Source organism: Miscanthus floridulus, chromosome 3 (assembly GCF_019320115.1).
Source record: "Miscanthus floridulus cultivar M001 chromosome 3, ASM1932011v1, whole genome shotgun sequence".
NCBI lineage: Eukaryota > Viridiplantae > Streptophyta > Magnoliopsida > Poales > Poaceae > Miscanthus > Miscanthus floridulus.
This window is the reverse complement of record NC_089582.1, coordinates 130310935-130329129: the sequence shown is the minus strand read 5'-3', so window position 1 is coordinate 130329129 and position 18195 is coordinate 130310935. Positions and strand designations below refer to the sequence as shown.

Genomic DNA, 18195 nt, shown 5'->3' with positions numbered 1-18195 from the left:
ATGCATAATAAGTTTACACCTTTTAAATATTTTTGCGCAAATGCTATCATTCTCATCATCGCATACATATATTGCGTAAATACATTACAATGCATGGCCCGGGCCACCCGGAAGAAGTCCCGAGAATACACGGGTGCCATGACTCTATGCATCAAAATCCTGGAAGAAGTCCTAAAACAACACGGGCACCAGGTCACAAAGCTAAGGCTGTCGTGCTGAGACATCAAAATCCTGGAAGAAGTCCTGAAACAACACGGGCACCAGGTCACGAAGCTAAGGCTATCGTGCTGAGACATCAAATCCTAGAAGAAGTCCTGAACCAACACGGGCACCAGGTCACGGAGCTAAGACTCTCGTGCTACCTTCACGTATCATATAAATGACTAACCATCTTTTGTAGCTAGTGGGAAAGCCAGTGCCTTTTCGGGTGTCGAAAGACTTGCAAAGCAAGTCGATATTCGACGAAGCTATAATGCCCAACCTAAGTCCCTAAAAATGCAGGAGATCAACTTAGTTGCATTTTTACGACTTCTCCGGCCTTCGACACGCGGCGTCGGCGTCTATGTAGGCATCGCCTTTGCCAAGCTCTTCGGCATGAGGGGCTCTGCAACCATCTTCGGTAACTTCACCAACATCGCCTCCGCCAAAAACACCTTTTGGCCTTCGCCAAGCAGCTTTGCAGGAGGACCTTCGGCAAAACCATGACAACTAGCCTCCGCCAACGCGACGGCATGAGGGGCTTCATCGACACCTTCATCATGTACAACAACATCGCCTCTGTCAAACAACTTTTGCAATATGGCTCAAGAACCTCCGTCGACACCTTCGACACCAAGTTCTACAACACCTTCGTCGACGTCTACATCGGCAAACTTGGTTCTGAACACCTACTTCCACTACTACAACTGCGTCGCCTACACCAAGCGTCACTAAGGACCTGGTCACGAGCACTAGCCAAGAGGGGCTAGGGAAGCACGTGGACCAGCTTCTCCGGGGCATCAAGTCTTTTTGCCTGGTGCTCGTGAGCAACGGTTTGAAGGCCTCACAACAACCTTCTACCTCGACTACTACGACTACGTCGACTACACCAATCATGGCTAAAAACTCGGCCACAAACGTCAGCCAAGAGGGGCTAGGGGAGTGCACCGGAGGACCAACCACTTAGGAGCGTGAGGCCTTTTGTCTGGCGCTCGTGAACGAAGATTTATTTGAAGGCCTCCACCCAAAGAAGGATCGGAGACGAAGACCTCCGCCTGAAGAAAAGACGAAGGCCTCCACCCAAAGAAGGATCGGAGACGAAGACCTCCGCCTGAAGAAAAGATGAAGGCCTCCACCCAAAGAAGGATCGGAGACAAAGACCTCCGCCTGAAGAAAAGACGAAGACCTCCACCCAAAGAAGGATCGGAGATGAAGACCTCCGCACGAAGATAAGTCGAAGACCTCCGCCCAAAGAAGGATCGGAGATGAAGACCTCCGCCCGAAGAAAAGTCGAAGACATCCGCCCAAAGAAGGATCGGAGATGAAGACCTCCGCCCGAAGAAAAGTCAAAGGCCTATGGAGGCCAGCACGCCAAGACGATACCAGACTCGGAGGTAAAGACCTCGGAGATGAACACCTATGAAGGCTTTGGAAGCAAAGGCCTACGCATCATGAAGGCACTAGAGGCGAAGACCCCAGAGATGAAGACCTGGGGAGGCCTCGGAGGCGAAGACCCGCACGCCGAGATGACACCAATGGCGGAAGACCCGAAGGTGAAGACCACTGCACCGAGAAGAGACACAGACGAAGGCTCATACAATCGGGCCTTGGAGACACACTTGCGCGCCAAAAAGACATCAGAAGCAAAGGCCTCAAGGATACAGACCTACGCATCGTGAAGGTCCCAGAAATGAAGACCAGAGCACTGAGCGAAGCCGATGAACCATGCCATAGAAGCAGCAGAAGGAGCCGAAGGCCATAGATGAAGAAATCTAGAAGATAAAGGCACCCAGAGCTGAAAGCCTAAGGAATTAGTGCATGTATAGGATTAGAGTCATGCGCGTGCTCTTTTCTCCATGCCCTTTTTTCCCACAGGATTTTTGGGATGGAGTTTTTAGCGAGGCGTGCATGAATGGGTTGCGGAAGGCAATCCTCGCTACCAAGATCTAGGTTGTATAGTGCCTCTTCTTGTATGAACATCTACCAGGTCATGTAGTACCGTCCATAACCTAGTAGCTGAGGGGCTACTGTTGGGGGAGCCCATATGGAGTATGGGTCAACTCCCCCTCGAAGAGACCTGATGAAGGAATAATGACGGAGGCCTAGCCGGCGGAGGCTCTCTCCAAGACGGCGGAGGCCTAGCAGGCGGAGGCTCTCCCCAAGATGGCGGAGGCCGAGCCGGCGAAGGCTCTCCCCAAGACGGCGGTGGCCCGGTCGACGGAGGCTCTCCCCAAGACGGCGGAGGCCTAGCCGGCGGAGGCTTCCCCCCAAGACGGCGGAGGCCTAGGCGGCGGAGGCTCTCCCCAAGACGGCAGAGGTCTAGCCGGCGAAGGCTCTCCCCAAGACGGCGGAGGCCCGGCTGGCGGAGGCTCTCCCCAAGACAGCGGAGGCCTAGCCGGCGGAGGCCTAGCCGGCGGAGGCTCTCCCCAAGACGGCGGAGGCCTAGGCGGCGGAGGCTCTCCCCAAGACGACGAAGGCCTAGCCGGCGAAGGCTCTCCCCAAGACGGCGGAGGCCTAGCCGGCGGAGGCTCTCCCCAAGACGGCGAGGCCTAGCTAGCGGAGGCTCTTCCCAAGATGGCGGAGGCCTAGTACAAGAATGACGGTGGAGTTTCTCCCCGGGACGGTGGAGGCTCTCCCCGGAACAGCAGAGGCCAAGCGCAGTAATCGTGGCAAAGGTGTTCCCCAGGGCAGCGGAGGCCCATCAAGGAACGATCAGGTCAGCAAGGCATACGTGGGGACAGTTGATGGGCCTCTAGTGGGCGTCGGCTTAGGCCCAAGATGAAGACATCGCGAGACGGTGTGATGAGAACACCCCTGAGGTTAGACACTAGGGCTGGAATATTCCTGGAATGTACCATAGCAGTTGAGGGGCACTGTTGTAAACTCTGTAAAGTGGTAGTTGAGCCCTATAAATAGGGAACACTTGTAACTGTGAGGGGGAGGTTGGTGAAGCAATTATGAAACCCCAGTTCTTGTGAGTCGGTACTTATCCTCACTCTCTCCTTCAGGCAGAGCCTGAGCCAAAGCCCGAGTCCGGGGCATCGGCCAAAGCCGAGGGCCCCCGTCCCTTTCTCTTACTCCTACTTGGCCAAAGTCTACTGAATCCCTCGTTTAGCGACCTTCTGTCTGGAGCCTCCGACAGAGGATTTTGTCCGACAGGAGTGCGCTGCGTTCAGGGACCTCCGCCCGTCTTAGGCGGAGGCCGGCCTCCGCCCATCTCGGGCGGAGACCCCGACCTAAGACGAAGGCCTCCGTCCACTTCTCACTCTTGTTAGAAACCGATGTTTCAACACACGCGAATGGAGGGACTTTGTTTGGAGAAAGAGCCTCATGAATATGAAAGTGAGAAAGCACGGTGATACTGATACCTGAATAACTGTGGTGCCAAACTCGAGTCTGGGGCTTTGATCAGATAGTGGCCCCAAAACAAGCAATTTTGGCGCCGAGATCACCGATATGGTGATTCCCAAGTAATCAAAGCAAAGTAACCTTTATAGACAGGGGGCATCCTTGATGATGACTTGTCGCAGAATCACGCGTCCATGATTAGAGCGCACGCCGATGCTTCGGAGGGTCGGGGACGCAATTTGGACGCGAGATAAGCCAATGCTGCCCTTTAGCAGCAAGCTCAGCAGGACAGGGCAGGCAGATAGCAAGGCACGTAAAGAACTCTCCGAGAATCTGACATCCGCAAGGCTCAACTGCTTGAGAACCGGAAAGTGGAGCCCGCTGGCATTGTTTCCATCCGTAAAACCGCAGCCCCCGAAGCTGACAGCGCGAAGCGTTGACGAGAAGCGGTGTACAGATGCAGGCGGCGGCGGCGGCAGCGGAGCTAAATTCGACGAATGAGGACGGCCGTAGTGGAACTCAAGCTCTTGGAGTCTGTCGAGGCCTCGAGGGCGGGGGATTCGAGCCAGCCGTCCAGGCTTGTGACGGGGAGGCCCCTGTAGTAGAGGTAGTGCTCCGGAATGGAGAAGCGGCGGCTGGGACCTTGATGCGCGGAGAGAATGCGCGAGATTACGCTTTCGGTGACGTTGTTGGCGCCGAGGGGGTAATCGGGATTGATGTCCAGATCGATGTTGAGAGGAGCGAAGCGCCAGATGTGGCGCCAGCGGGAGGAGAGCACCTGCGTGCGGGCGCCGTCGTTGGTCGGGAGAAGGGTGACGATGTCGCCGAGGATGCCGTCAGGGAGGCGGCTGATGCGGTCTTCATCTTCCTCTTGTTCTTCGTCCAGTCCTCTCCTCCTCTTGGCTCCGGAGACCATCGCCATGGCTGAATGGCGGCGCGGCGGCCGAGCGGGGATTTGGGAGGGGAACCGCCGTGGGCTGCGACTGCGAGCCTGCGACTGGGCGACTCTGCTCGGGTGTCAGCAACACCGATGCTGAGCCGACTACAGACGGGGAACAGAAGCTGGCGCCCGAAGAAGACAAGGCCTCGCCACCAGGCTCGCTAAGGCCCAAACGTGCGGTTCGGCCCAACCCGAGGCTGAGCGGCCCTGAGTGGACAGTGAAGTTCAATTCATTTTGGGTCCTTTGGGTGTCAAGCCGAAAATGTGAAAGCTCCGGTCTTAATTAAGAACTCTATAAATGTCGATGAAATGTTTCATGCTTAATTGGAAGCGCCTCAACCTCACTTGAGATTCGAGAACACTTTGGGTCTAACCTGAGTTCTCTAGAGCTCATTTGAGAACCTTTGAACTCATGTGAAAGTCCAACGTTTAATTTAAATATAATGTCAATTAGATTCGCAAATTTCTGAATTAGGAGAAAATTAAAATTTGGTGGTTATCCAGAGATGGTAGCCCCTTGTTGTTTAGGCACTTTAGAACAATGTCCATGCCATAAGGTTTTTTAGGCCACACAGAATGGTGCACTGAAATAATTTTTATCAGAATTTTCTAGCATAAGTCTATTAAGCATATAAATTAGTGTTAACAGAAGTCCCACGTTCGCCAAAAGAGTTTCAAAATTATGAGATTAATAAAAATATATACAATGTTAGATTTTATGATGATTTAACAGTCTAGAATTTAAAAGTAAATTTATGCCACATACAATTTAATTTGAAATATTTTTTCTTCTTATATGTAGTGTTTCTAAATTAAACAATGCTATTTCCATACATAATAAATGTCAATACATGTGTTCGAATCGTAATCAAATAATATTGCCATATACAATATATTGAAATGCTTTCAACAAGCCCATCTTCAAGAAAGATACAAAACATCGCAACCAATAAAGTTCACGGGAAAATCACAATCAAAACTCATCAAGCCACGATTGGAACCATATTCTTACGATGATAATATCAGTTCTTGTAATCTTTATTCTTAAAATTAATATATTAAAATTAATGTTGAATTTAAAATTAAAGTTAAAAATATTAGTCTGATTTCCCATATATGTTACTATAAATGAAGCTACAAAATCATCTCTTTCTCTCTTAAGGGCTGAAAACTGTCACATTGATCCTAGAAATCAAGATGTAATGGTCTCTATGAAAACATATAATACAAATAAATAAAAAAATAAATGACAGGTAGAACAAGTATAGAAAAGGCATAACATAGAATTCCACGGTAGCAGATATAGTAGACACTTAGTTTTGATAGTAAAAGTTTAAAATTTGTCAAAATTTCGGAGCATACATCAACACCAAGGTCAAGTTTACTTAAAAAGTTCAACGTCTTTAGTTAAGCATTACATTTCATTGTACAAAACACACAAAAAACATAAATGAATTAAATATAAAAAATACATATCAATATAGATTGGCATTAGTTCTCATATATCAGTGACGAGGACAATATTAATGATTCTATTATTCTTCATCACCATCCAAATTGGTATCCTCAACGTCTTTATTGTCATTTCACGCATCCACAATGTCACATGAACAATTCCTATGGTGAATTGTGGCATAACTTAAACATAACAGTGGATTCTAAGTTTCAATATAATATCTTTGGTCCAGCTATACTGTAGTAGTAATAGCTTTATTAATTAATTAATTTATTAGAATTGTGTGGTACCATTGTAATCAATGGCGTGACACAGCTATGTGTAGATGGTGGATCATGGCCCTTTGGCAATTGAATTTTTATTAATAATAATATTAGAGGCGAATGCTTAGTACTAAGTACTAATAGTAGAATTTTATATATAAACAAAAAATTATCCTAGAGCTTTAAGCCGTAGCCGCTGCACCTTTTCAAGTTATAGCTACAGTACTAATAAACGCTATAAATAGCTGCAGCCAACTCCTGTTGTAAGTGTCATCTGCTTCGATACGCCGGATTGATGCTGCCAGTTGGACTTCCGGCCCCCATTCTCCTCTGCTGGGCTGCGAGAGTAGATTCGATTCGGCGTGCGCCCTCGGCGACTTGGTTGATCTACACTGATGCAGTGATGCTACCGTCTCCCGTCTCCGGCACGACGCGTGTACGCGGTACGGCGGCATCAGGCGCCGCTCATCGGCAGTGCAGCCCGGACCCCATTTGTCAGCGCGGAGGGCGACAAAACAGTGGGCAACAGCCGTCAGCCAGCGTCCGCTGCCTGCCTGCGGCCGCCGGCCTCGAGGAACCCTGGGGGCCCGGACGGTGCCGCCGCCGGTTTCTGCTCCTTGCGCGGATCAATTCAGGTTTCTCGCCTCTCTCACACACAGCCGACGTTTCGTTTCCTTTTAATTCGAGCGCGACTACGACTTCGCAGTCTCTACCTGAGGAAGAATCCGACGGGGGGCGGAAGAAGCTGGCAGTGCATAACCATCAGCACAGGATAAGCCAGCGGCCTGATCAACGCCGATCTGAGCCCTCGCTGCCGGAGTGCTGGTGACGTCTTCAACTCTGGTGTTTTTGCGTCAGTGCGGTTACCTTTTTGTGTTTGGCTTCGTGATCTCCTTGGGTAGTGTTTAGTTCCACTTCATTTTGCAAATTTTTTCAAGATTTCCCGTCACATCGAATTTTTGGACGCATGCATGAAACATTAAATATAAATAAAAAATAAAACTAATTACACAGTTTAGACGAAATTCACGAGACGAATCTTTTAAGCCTAATTAGACTATGATTGGACACTAATTGCCAAATAACAACGAAAGTGCTACAGTGCCATTTCCAAAAAAAAAAATCACCAACTAAACAAGGCCTTGCACAATTTTTGGTTACCGGGCTCTTGTTCGATCTAGCTAACTATTAGCTGTATTAGAGGGGCTAATAGCTAATTGTTAGCTGGGTGGTAGATAAGACATTAGTTGGTTTATTAGGTGAGGATTTTTTAGCAGCTAACTATCAACTATATGGATCAAACAGGCCCTAAGGTGGTCAGGATGGGGGCACGATTGTTAGGTTTGGGTTTCAGTCAGCAAATTAACCAGCCATGCTCTATAAACGAAGTCTTAAACTACACCTGGAAATGACATACAGATTCCAAGTCCAACCCTCCTATTTTTTAGGACCAGTCCAGCAGTCCTTTTATTTAAACCTGATATGATGTCGTTTTGCTTGTTCTTTACTTTCCTCAAGCAAAAGGTCATGTAGTTCTTTATAAGTAGTCCAGATTCTAAAAGGTTAATATATATCATTATGTGAAAAAGGTTTCATATATATGAGTAGTGATACCACCAAAGATCAAAGTTGTGTGCGTATCAAGCTTTTTGTTTCAGTTCTATCTCATCATCGTTCTCATATTAGTTGGGGTTATCATTTATCACAACCTCTCTTCTTACTAATTTTCAGGTTCACAAAGTATGAGCGATTCAGAGTGTGCAGGAGCACCTCAACTTAAGGTCCCTCCAAAGTCCAATCGTTGTATTGATCTTGTTTTGTGATGCAATGAATTGCTGTGTCCTCTGACTGTGTTGGTTTTGGACTTGACAGGGGAAGTACTTTGGTTTGCTGGTCTGCTTTCTATTGGGGAATGGATGCCTCTTCGCATGGAACAGTATGCTTACAATTGAAGATTACTATGCCTACCTCTTCCCTGTATGTTCATCCTTTACAATTACAGTATATATGATTTTTATTATTTATGCTCAGTTTCAAGTGCGCACCGGGTAACTATATATGTTCTATACCTTATCATCGTCGTTTCCGGTTTACAGCTTTTATATTGCTTTATTTATGTATTTGGAACCAATGGCACACGAAGCTAGAGAAATCCAATGGTAATATCCTGTTATTACAAATCTGTGATGACTGATACTATATTTCCAAATAACTATTGCAGAAGAACCACCCAACCAGAGTCCTCACACTGGTATATCAGCCTTTTGCCCTGGGAGTTTCAGCTCTCCTAGCATACCATGAAGCAAAAATCAACACCAGGCTTCGGAATCTGACAGGATACACAATTTACTTCTTAAGTTCTTTTGGAATAATATTTGTAAGTGAATACCTATCTCTGAGGCAAATAGAGACGGTTCATAAATTATATTCCTTTAGCATGACTATGGCACCAGTACTAGTATATATATATATATTTTTTTTTCTTTTTCTGAAAGATAGTATTAGCTAGTATGTTTCCCATTTGATATAGAGTTTTGCTCGAGTGGTCCTCTCCAAAAATTCTGCACGAATCTTAGAGCAGCCTGGTAATATAAAGCATGGTTATTCTATATACCACTTATGCAATATAAATTATAAAGCGTGGTTATTATATACAGTGCTATATAAAGTGTGGTTATTGATATCAACCTCATACCATCATGTTTTTAGCTGGACGTGGCCACTAAAGGGAAGGGTGGGTTTGGAGCCTTCGTTGGCATATGTGTAACAAGTGCAGCATTCGGGATAGCAGATGCTCATGCTCAAGGTGGCATGATTGGTGACCTATCCTTGATGTGCCCAGAGTTCATTCAGGTGACTATTTCCAATAGTTTTTGGTGTATTGTGGACTGATAGAAATATCCCAGTGCCTATAGTTGGCTGCTCTTATGTGCCCATCTACGTTTTGGTTTGCAGTCCTACTTGGCAGGTTTGGCTGCATCGGGAGCAATTACATCAGCTTTGCGTCTGATTACAAAAGCGGCTTTTGAGAACTCACGAGATGGTTTGCGCAAAGGAGCTAGTATGTCCCGTTCTTTCAACACATGTGAATCAATAAGTTTGTCTTAAATTTTATCTTATGTGTTTACAAAAACTAACATAGTAGATAGCCATATTATCAATGTTCTGCGTAATTTATCTTGTTAATTAGTACAGTAACAGGAATGCTACACGTTCTCTCATCTAAAAGAAACAGAACCAGAAAAATAAACATCAAATAAATTAACATTCTTTTTTTCCCACCTCTGCTAGCGCAGTTCGTTATTTTGACATTCTATTTTTTTTTTCACCTCTGCTAGTGCAGTTCTTTATTTTGTCTTACCAAATACTTTGAACTACTTCATTCGCATGCAGTGCTATTCTTTTCGATATCATGCTTCAATGAGCTATTATGTGTTCTTCTGTACACATTTGTCTTCCCCACATTGCCTATTGTCAAATTTTATCGCTCGAAGGCAGCTTCTGAAGGTAGCAAAACTGTTGCCGGTGACCTAGCTGCTGCAGGAGTCGCAACTCAAGATGATGAGCAAGTTTGTCTCATACTGATCGTTGCATATTCTTAACTTTACCGATAATCCATGGAAATATAGCATATGCTACTTTATGCAGGCTATGGAGGATCCGAAACAATATGTGCGACTAAGCACCAAACAACTGTTTCTGCAAAATATGGATTATGCGCTTGATATCTTTCTGATTTATGTCTTGACTCTATCTATTTTCCCTGGATTCCTATCTGAAGACACTGGATCACACGGCCTGGGTACTTGGTAAGATTTCTTTCATGTTTTTTTTTTCCTTTTTACTGACACCATGTGACTAGCTCCTACAATTTGTCATAATCTAGCGTTCCACATGAAAAAATTTCCCTCTGCTGTGTATTTTTCAGGTATGCACTTGTTTTGATTACAATGTTTAATGCGTGGGATCTCATAGGCAGATATGTACCCATTATTGTCAAGCTGAAATCTCGGAAATGTATCATGGCAGCAACCCTCGCACGCTTTCTACTCATTCCTGCATTCTATTTTACTGCAAAGTACGGCGCACAAGGGTACATGATGTTTTTGACATCCTTCTTGGGGTTGAGCAACGGGTATCTAACGGTGTGTGTCCTTACAGAGGCACCCAAAGGATACAATGTAAGTTTTCCTCTGTTATATAGTTCATGCTATCAGTTGCTCAGGTTTTACAAAACGATTAACTATTTTACATAGACAAATTGATTTTTCATTGCAAACTTTTGTGCAGGGGCCAGAGCAAAACGCACTGGGGAATGTTCTTGTTGTTTTCCTCATGATTGGACTGTTTTCTGGTGTTGTGCTCGATTGGTTATGGTTGATAGGGAAAGGTTGGTGATAACTAAAGTCACCTCATAAAGGGTGTTAGTCTTTTGCTAAGTGTATCCTGTTGATACATCGATGGAAAAATAATAAATCCGATTTGCTGATTTTCTTGCTATCTGTTAGCCTGGAAATGCTTTATCTTTTCGGAGTTGTTATTAAGTGCTAGTCCAAAGGATGAAGTGTTAGGACTGGTAGGATACTGAAACTAGCTTCAAGCGTCGTCACGTCTTCAACAAAGTTTTGCATGGTCTAATTTTTTAGGGGACAATAGGAGGTGCTCTGCCTTTTCATTATAGGAGGAAACATCAAATGATCACAATGTTGAGGCTTCCATAAGTTCCATGTCGAATAGGTGATGGTTTCAGTTCCGTAGTCTGAAGTCTGAACCGTCTGACGAAGGTGTTCCCAGTGGTTAAGACCACCATGTTTGCAAGTTATTGACTCAGTTAGAGGTCTTGGTAGCCTATTGCTTCTGTAACGAGCACGTGCACACTTCCTTTTTGTTATGCATCTTTCTCTAATCAAGAATTTGACAAAAACTCACTGCTACAAAACGACCCACTGATGGAATATCTAATGCTCCGGATGAAATACCAAATTACTCTGGTGCGTGCAGCCGGGGCGGGCGCGGCTAAGCGTTCCATCCGTCCTAGTATCTCTAAATTTATAACAAAAATTCAGTATCGCAAAGGCCACTCTACAATTCATTATGCAGCAGCTTTCATCAATTAGTTAGTAGCTCCCGCGCGTTATCCCACACCGCATCCCACGATCCGAGTCCGCATCCCATTCCGCGTTTGCATGCCGCACCCGTGCCCATTCCGCACTCCCGCACCCATCCTTAGGCCCCACGTGGGTCCCCATCACCTGCCCTACCCGCGGATACATGCCGCGGAGGCGTCTGCCGGCCTCAAACGTCCGCATGGTGACCCACGGCGACGCCCCCAGCAGCAGCATGGCGGTTGCGGCAGATGAAACATGTGCTCTTCCAGATTTACTTTTGAAACATCTAGATGAAACACTTGCAACATACGTCTGAAAGGGATGAAACACTTGAAACATACGCTTGAAACATGTATGTATAGTCATAGCAACATATGCGACATTGAGATTTACTTTTGTAACATCTGGATAAAACATTTGCAACACAAATTTGAAACATGTAAAACACTTGAAACATATACTTAAAACATGCGTATAGAGCTATAGTAACATATGCAACATCCAGTGAAACACTTAAAACATACGTCAGAAGCACCTGAAACACTTAAAACACAGGCTTGCAGCGACACGCGAAGATCTATTTGCAACATTCAAATGAAAACACTTGAAACATAAGTCTGAAACGCCTAAAACACAAACACAGTGTTGCCGGTAGCCACAACCTACCTGGTGGGGAACTTCAGTAGCCAACAAGTTCGGGCCCAGGGGAAGTTGAGAGCAACGGTCCAGCGTACACCTCAGGCGCAGCGCGAAGGCCTCCCCTTCCTGTCAATGGGCACACTGGATGGGGTCGCAGGCACATGCCTCCCCTGCCTCTCCTTTTGCGATGGGTGAAGTGGATGGGGGCATGGCGCGGGCCGTGGAGCAGCGTGGGATGTGGCTAGGAACGACGATGGAGAGGAAGGCAAGCGGGAGGCACGGTGGAGCGCGGGCGCGGAGCAGTAGCGGCACTGCAGCGATTTTTTTTTAAAGTGTGGTGCCCGAAGGAAAGCGGATATGAGAGCCTCGTGGACATCGTGGCCCACCAACAGGGCTGTCTGGATGGACGGACGCCCCGGACAAAGCATAGATTGACGACAAAAATTGTTTTGGCAGAATTTAGTATAAGACAATGAAAGTGACATCTCTTTGCTAGCGAACATGCAAAATGGAGCAGTTTGCGGACACTCTGCTTCTTGTCAAATTTGCTGTGGACATCGAACTTAATAAAATATTCATTTCCGGCTTTCGAGGAGAGGAGCGGTGAAATGTTCTTTTATACCCCTGCCTCTTTCTTCCTCCTCACTCCCTTTCTTTTCTTTTCGGGCACGGGTGGCTGGCGAGCAGCTCGACGCTAGAAGGGGAAGTGCCGCCACGTGGGTCTGCTGCTGCCAGGGTGGGGCGGCCGGCCTCTCCGGCTCGCGGAGGAGGTGGACCGGCGGTGGGCGGGTGCGGGTGCGGGTCCTGGGCCTCGGCGACGGCGGGCTGCCGGCTGACCTGGACGCCGGTGAGGAGGAAACTGAGCTTGCCGGTGAGGTGGTTGGCGGCGTGCATGTTGCGTTCGCAGCGGGCGCAGAGGGTGGCCTCGTCGGCGCAGCGAAGTAGGTGCGCCTCAGCCGCGCTGCACGCGGAGCCTGGGCCACGGTGGCATCAGGCTGCAGGCAGACCTGCGAGCTCCTGCCGTGCGACATCAAAGGCCGGTGTTGTGCACCCCGCACGCGTCGTCGCCGTGGCGGAGCGCGTGCACCCCACTCCGCCTCGCCACTGGGGACCGCCACGGCTGCATCACCGTCTAGGACACCCGCACCTCCATCCACGACTGCATCTGAGAGAGCCGGGCGTTGTCGAGCGAAGGAGCGATGGCCGAGGCAGTGGTCGTTGAGCCGGACGAGCATAGCGCGTGGGTGGCCCAGAGCCTCCGCAGTTCCATGCCTTGCGGACGCGCGACCAGGGTGGGCTGGTTGCGCACCAGGCATCGGGAGAGAAGAACAGGGAGAGAGAGAGGAAGGCCCTGTTGGCTGAACGGTACCATTTTAACGAAATAATAGTATTTTTTTCTCGCAACATATTAGCATTAGCATCAACCATTTTTCTAGTCATCCGAACATGGCCGAAGAAGAAAGAGGCAGGGGGCATAAAGGATATTTCATCACTCTTCTCTCTCCTCGAAAACCAGAAATGAATATTTTGTTGGGTTCGATGTTCACCAGCAAATTTGATAAGAAACAGAGTATCCACCAGTAAGCTGCTCTATTTTACATGTCTGAGAGAGGTCACTTCCAGTATCTAAATTTTGCCAATTGTTTTCAGCTATACTTCGGCCATCAGGTATTCAGGTCATCTGGTGTGTGTTGCCCTGGTTGAAGACAAACTATTGAGCACACTGTCAGTGCTAGCTTTAGAGTCACATGCATTACAGCACATTCTGCACAGACTCCCTCCGTCAAGAAAACATGTAGCTACGGATTGTGTGTAGACGAGACTAGTTTACGTTTGACTAAATTTCTATTCACATTTGTGACTCTAAATTAATTTATTAAAAAATACATTTTGTAATTAATCTAATAGTATTTATTTAATATTATAAATATTAATATATTTTTTATCTACTTCGTATTGCACATGCAAAGGTAAGACTTGTCACTGATATTCTTTTCTAGACCCTACATAGAGCGAGAGCTCACTGCACTGAATACTCTTTTAATTAATCAAACTTGAGATACTAAACATGATATTATGTTAGAATTGCATGTTTTTTGGGACGGAGGGAGTACGTACGAGTTGATCTCAGAATACTAGGCATAATAATACGAGATTTCGAGATCGCGTTTTGGGACGAATTCAGCGAACCTATCGCACTTGAGCTTGGCAGATTTTTGTTGTGTCCTCGAACCAAGGAACAGACACTCGAGGTTGCTGATTGGAGCCGGATCTAATTGGGTGGCGCAGGATGTACCTGTACCTGTACGTGTCGTTCATCCGCGTCTTCCACGTCTGCACACCTGCGTCTTCTTCATCTGTAGGCTGTCGCCAGTTTCATCCGCTTCTTCGTGTAATCATCGTCATCATTAGCCCAGCGAGTTTTTTTTAAGAGGTTCTCCCTTTATAATAACCTTCGATCTAGACGTCGTGCTTTACGAGCCCTTCATTATTCATGATCTTACATGTAAGATGGAAGGCTCCTCGATAAAGATTCATCCTAGACCTCGAAAAAGGAAAATAATAAAAAACTGAACACACGTGAGATGTAAGACTCCAACGCCTATACGAGTCAAATTATCATGTTTGAGGACTCCAACGCCCATACCGAGCCAAAAAGGACTCTGACGCCCATACGAGCCAAAATATTAATATTAATACAAAACGTATTTATATGAGCCAAAAATATTATTGTGAAACATGTTTGAACTCGATGTCAAAAATACTAATGTGTAACATGTTTGGACTCACAGTTGCTCAGTAGGAGTATATGCATAGCCCTATCATTGAGTTTGAACCCATCTATAAAGATATTATATTTCTATATTTAAAGAAATGTCTATGATATATATGAACTAATATATCGAGAACTCAATTAATATTCCCATTGCATTTGAAATATTTTTCGTAAACACGTGTTTGTCGCATGGGCATATTTGCTAGTGATATAAAAATAAGGATAGAACTAGAGTTGCATTCTAAAAAATACAGAGAATGAATAATGAAAAACAGTGTCCTTCACCAATAAGAGAAACGGCGCTTCTAGCGCCCGGATGTACGCCCGTGGTTGCAATCCGTTTTCGCATGTCCACGCATGGGTCCGCGCTGTTTGGATATCGCTCACCCGTGCCTACATCTCGTGCACCCACGGGGAGCCCGCATCGCCGGAATATCACCCGCGCCGCGCGTCCGCAGGGATCTATTGCACCCCCTCCAGCTTCATCCCATATGAAACACTTGATTTATTTTTGAAACATCAAGATGCAACATTTGCAACATACAAAAAGGAAGATGAAACACTTGAAATATGCGTCCGAAACTCTAGCAAAAACACTTACGCAACATCCAGAGAAAACACTTACAACACATGTGTGAAACACGCTTGCAACATACTTCTAAAAAACAGATGAAATATTGGGGACAGACGCTTGTAACATATGCAACATTCCGATCTAGTTTTGCAACATCCGTATAAAATAATTGCAACATACCTCTAAAACATTTGAAAACATTTGAAATGTGCACTTGCAACATGCATCGTATCCTGGTGCGGCATCCTCCACCGTCTGCATCGGGGCGCCACAGTCGTAGCAGTAAGTGAGGTCGGAGGGCTTCCTCGCCAGGGTCGGGTGCTTCTCCTTGTGCTGGCAGTGGTTGTCAGCGTCGTCGGGCGGGGCGGGGCGGGGCGGGCAGAGTAGGAGCAGTGGGACGGGCGGCGGAGCAGTGGCAGGTGCAGCGAGGAGGGCGCGCGGAGCAGCGACAGGGGCAGCGCGGAGCATGTGCAGGAGTAGCGACGGCAGAGCAGGCGAGCGGACGGCAGGAGCAACGGAAGGGACGCGGGGCACGGAGTAGAAAGGGATGGGGCCAGGTACGGCGCCGCGATGCTGGAGAAGGCCGCGGCGAGCAGACCCTGCGATGGAGACTCCCGCGGCAGTCGCATGCTTACGGTGGTGGGGAAAGGAAATGTCGCTGGCCTTTTTTCTTTTGGAGAAACCGTGCTGAACATGGAGCGGAGCAGGCCTATTAAACCCGATCGCTGCACATGACCAGGAACAGGGCGTCCGGACGAATGACGCTTGGACATGTCCTCACCAAAGCATTATCGTAAGAGAAAGGGGTTAGCATGAGCCTTGAAGAGACCTGGTTAGCAAATGGCGCATCAAGCGAAAGCAGGTAACAACAGGATGGGACTGGTCTGCGCCTGGGCTGCATTGCATGCACCGATCTGTCGAGCCCTGTAGGCTGCAGCCTGCAGCCACAGAACTTGCAGCGGAGTGCCGGAGTCCCATCCCTGCCCGGCCGGCGGCCGCCCCCATGCTCGCACTCCAGGCGATGCTTTTGGGCAACGTCAAAATACCTTTGCTTGCTGCTGATGCTGAATAGGCGCACTCGTACGTTGCTTAAAATGGTCACAGAGAAGCAACTGATCCCGCCCTTCCTTCTAGACATTACGGGAGGAGGACCAGTCCGTTTGGCGTCCAAATATATGGCAGTAGTACTGCTCAAGGGTCCTCCAATCATCACGAAGGCCTTGCATTGCATAGATGATGTTCAATGATTCGGCTCACCTGAGCCCTGGCGAACAGAGAGCTCGGCGAAGTCATCTCACACACCAACCTGCTCGTCAGTCAGTGAGGTCATTCCCAACAAGATACTAGTATCATCCACGTTAGCAGGGGCAGAGCCAGAAATTAGATATAGAGGGGCCCGGACATACAGTATAGTAGAAACTTCTAATAAAATGCGTAGTAACCACGATTAAGACCCTATTTGGAACACATGACTATTCTATTTCTATGTTTTTTTCATGTGAAATTCCTATATTGTTTCTATAAAATTATATGTTGTCCCAATTATACCCTAAGAATTGATTCTATAGTTTGATTCTCCAACTCTTCAGGCCATCATACCTGATTGTTCTGTTCTACTTTGTGCATAAAAAGCAGCCGTAGCCAAATATTTATAGACAATGATAGCTTAAGACATATTAGAACTAATTAATGAAACGAATTATTGCAGCTGAAGTTGGGAGGGGCCAGGCTCCGCCACTGCACGTTAGAGAATTCGTTAAGTACTCCATCTGTCTATAAATAAATTGAAACTATCATAAGTTAAATTTAGCCGGATCTATAGAAACTATAGAAAATAAAGGACACCAATATTTATGACACAAAATTCATATTATTGGATCATACACCATAAAATATATTTTCAGTGTACTTTGCTCTTTTTTCTATCAAGTTGAAAACTTAAAATAGTTTGATTTAAGAAAATTTATTTTGGAACAGGGAGAGAGTATGCTTTTGGCATGGCAGTATATTAAACAAGAAGAGATAGGGAAAGTCAGTGTTCTCATGGAACCTAGATACAGAACCCAACCTTGGAAGCCGCACAATAGTGTTGATGGAGTTGTTTTATGCTCTATTATCAAAGGAAACATCAAATAACAACTAATTGCTTATAGGCTATAAAGACCATAAGAATTTTAGCAAAATTATGGCACATTTTAATCTACAAAAATAGTATGATAGATGTGTCGAATATGTGCAGTGGTGATCTTGTCAAATTACATATTAGCAACGTGCTAGTAACATATAACCTACAGATCATGTAATAAATAAATAAATAAGGCAACAAAAGCTGCAATGGTATATCCAATGCCTAAGAAACCAGCAACGCTGCTTTGCTCAGTCGAGCAACTACTCGATGTCATCAATCAAGAGTCGATGCAGGCAAATGTTTACAACGATGTCCTGTGAACATCCGGCAGTGGTTGAGCTTGCCTCTAGGAATTAGTCGATCACCGTCGTGTACAGGAGCGTGTTAGGATGTAGGCAGACACGATTGAGCAGTTACGCGAAGAAGTGCTCTCCAAAATTTTGATCGCACGCTAACGTTCATGTGCCACTGCAGATGGTGTTTTGGAGGCATAGACAACCAAAAGTCCGTGCGCACAAGTGTTCTAGACCGAGGAAGATAGAGCGTAGGCATGTCAGTTTCAATCGACAAAATATAGGCATCAAGTATTCAAGTTACATGCGGTCTGGTCCAAGCACACACAGACATACCATGTCTCGTCATGGCTCGGTGGTGGTGCATATGTCTTCCTCCTCTCTCACAATAGATAAGTTTCAAAAAAAAAAACTTCACAATAGATACATAAAAACACCAGTATAAGGTGGGGTGTCAATTTCTCACTCATTC

General features: G+C 46.5%; 1 protein-coding gene and 1 pseudogene across 2 annotated transcripts; one reads left to right on the top strand and one right to left on the bottom strand.

Annotated features, from left to right (window-relative positions):
* Positions 1–144: 144 nt before the first annotated feature.
* On the bottom strand, positions 145–4654 carry LOC136544444 (putative F-box/FBD/LRR-repeat protein At5g44950; annotated as a pseudogene).
* Positions 4655–6515: 1861 nt separating this feature from the next.
* On the top strand, positions 6516–10686 carry LOC136546941 (equilibrative nucleotide transporter 3-like). 2 transcript variants are annotated; one of them, XM_066538895.1, is made up of 11 exons: positions 6707–6840; positions 6912–7030; positions 7937–7986; positions 8078–8182; positions 8427–8582; positions 8915–9058; positions 9161–9266; positions 9599–9774; positions 9854–10014; positions 10134–10386; positions 10496–10686. In XM_066538895.1, the coding sequence occupies exons 3-11, from the start codon at positions 7948–7950 to the stop codon at positions 10601–10603; spliced, it is 1248 nt and encodes a 415-aa protein (XP_066394992.1). In that variant the 5' UTR covers positions 6707–6840; positions 6912–7030; positions 7937–7947; the 3' UTR covers positions 10604–10686. The 2 variants fall into 2 exon arrangements, with proteins under 2 accessions (XP_066394991.1, XP_066394992.1); XM_066538894.1 differs by lacking the exon at positions 6912–7030 and having other exon boundaries at positions 6516–6840.
* Positions 10687–18195: the final 7509 nt, after the last annotated feature.

Coding starts and splice junctions, on each gene's coding strand:
- LOC136546941 (XM_066538894.1), top strand. CDS start 6,609: ATGCTACCGTCTCCCGTCTCCGGCACGACGCGTGTACGCGGTACGGCG. Junction 6,841..7,936: donor CCTTGCGCGGATCAATTCAG/GTTTCTCGCCTC, acceptor ACTAATTTTCAG/GTTCACAAAGTATGAGCGAT. Junction 8,583..8,914: donor GTTCTTTTGGAATAATATTT/GTAAGTGAATAC, acceptor TCATGTTTTTAG/CTGGACGTGGCCACTAAAGG.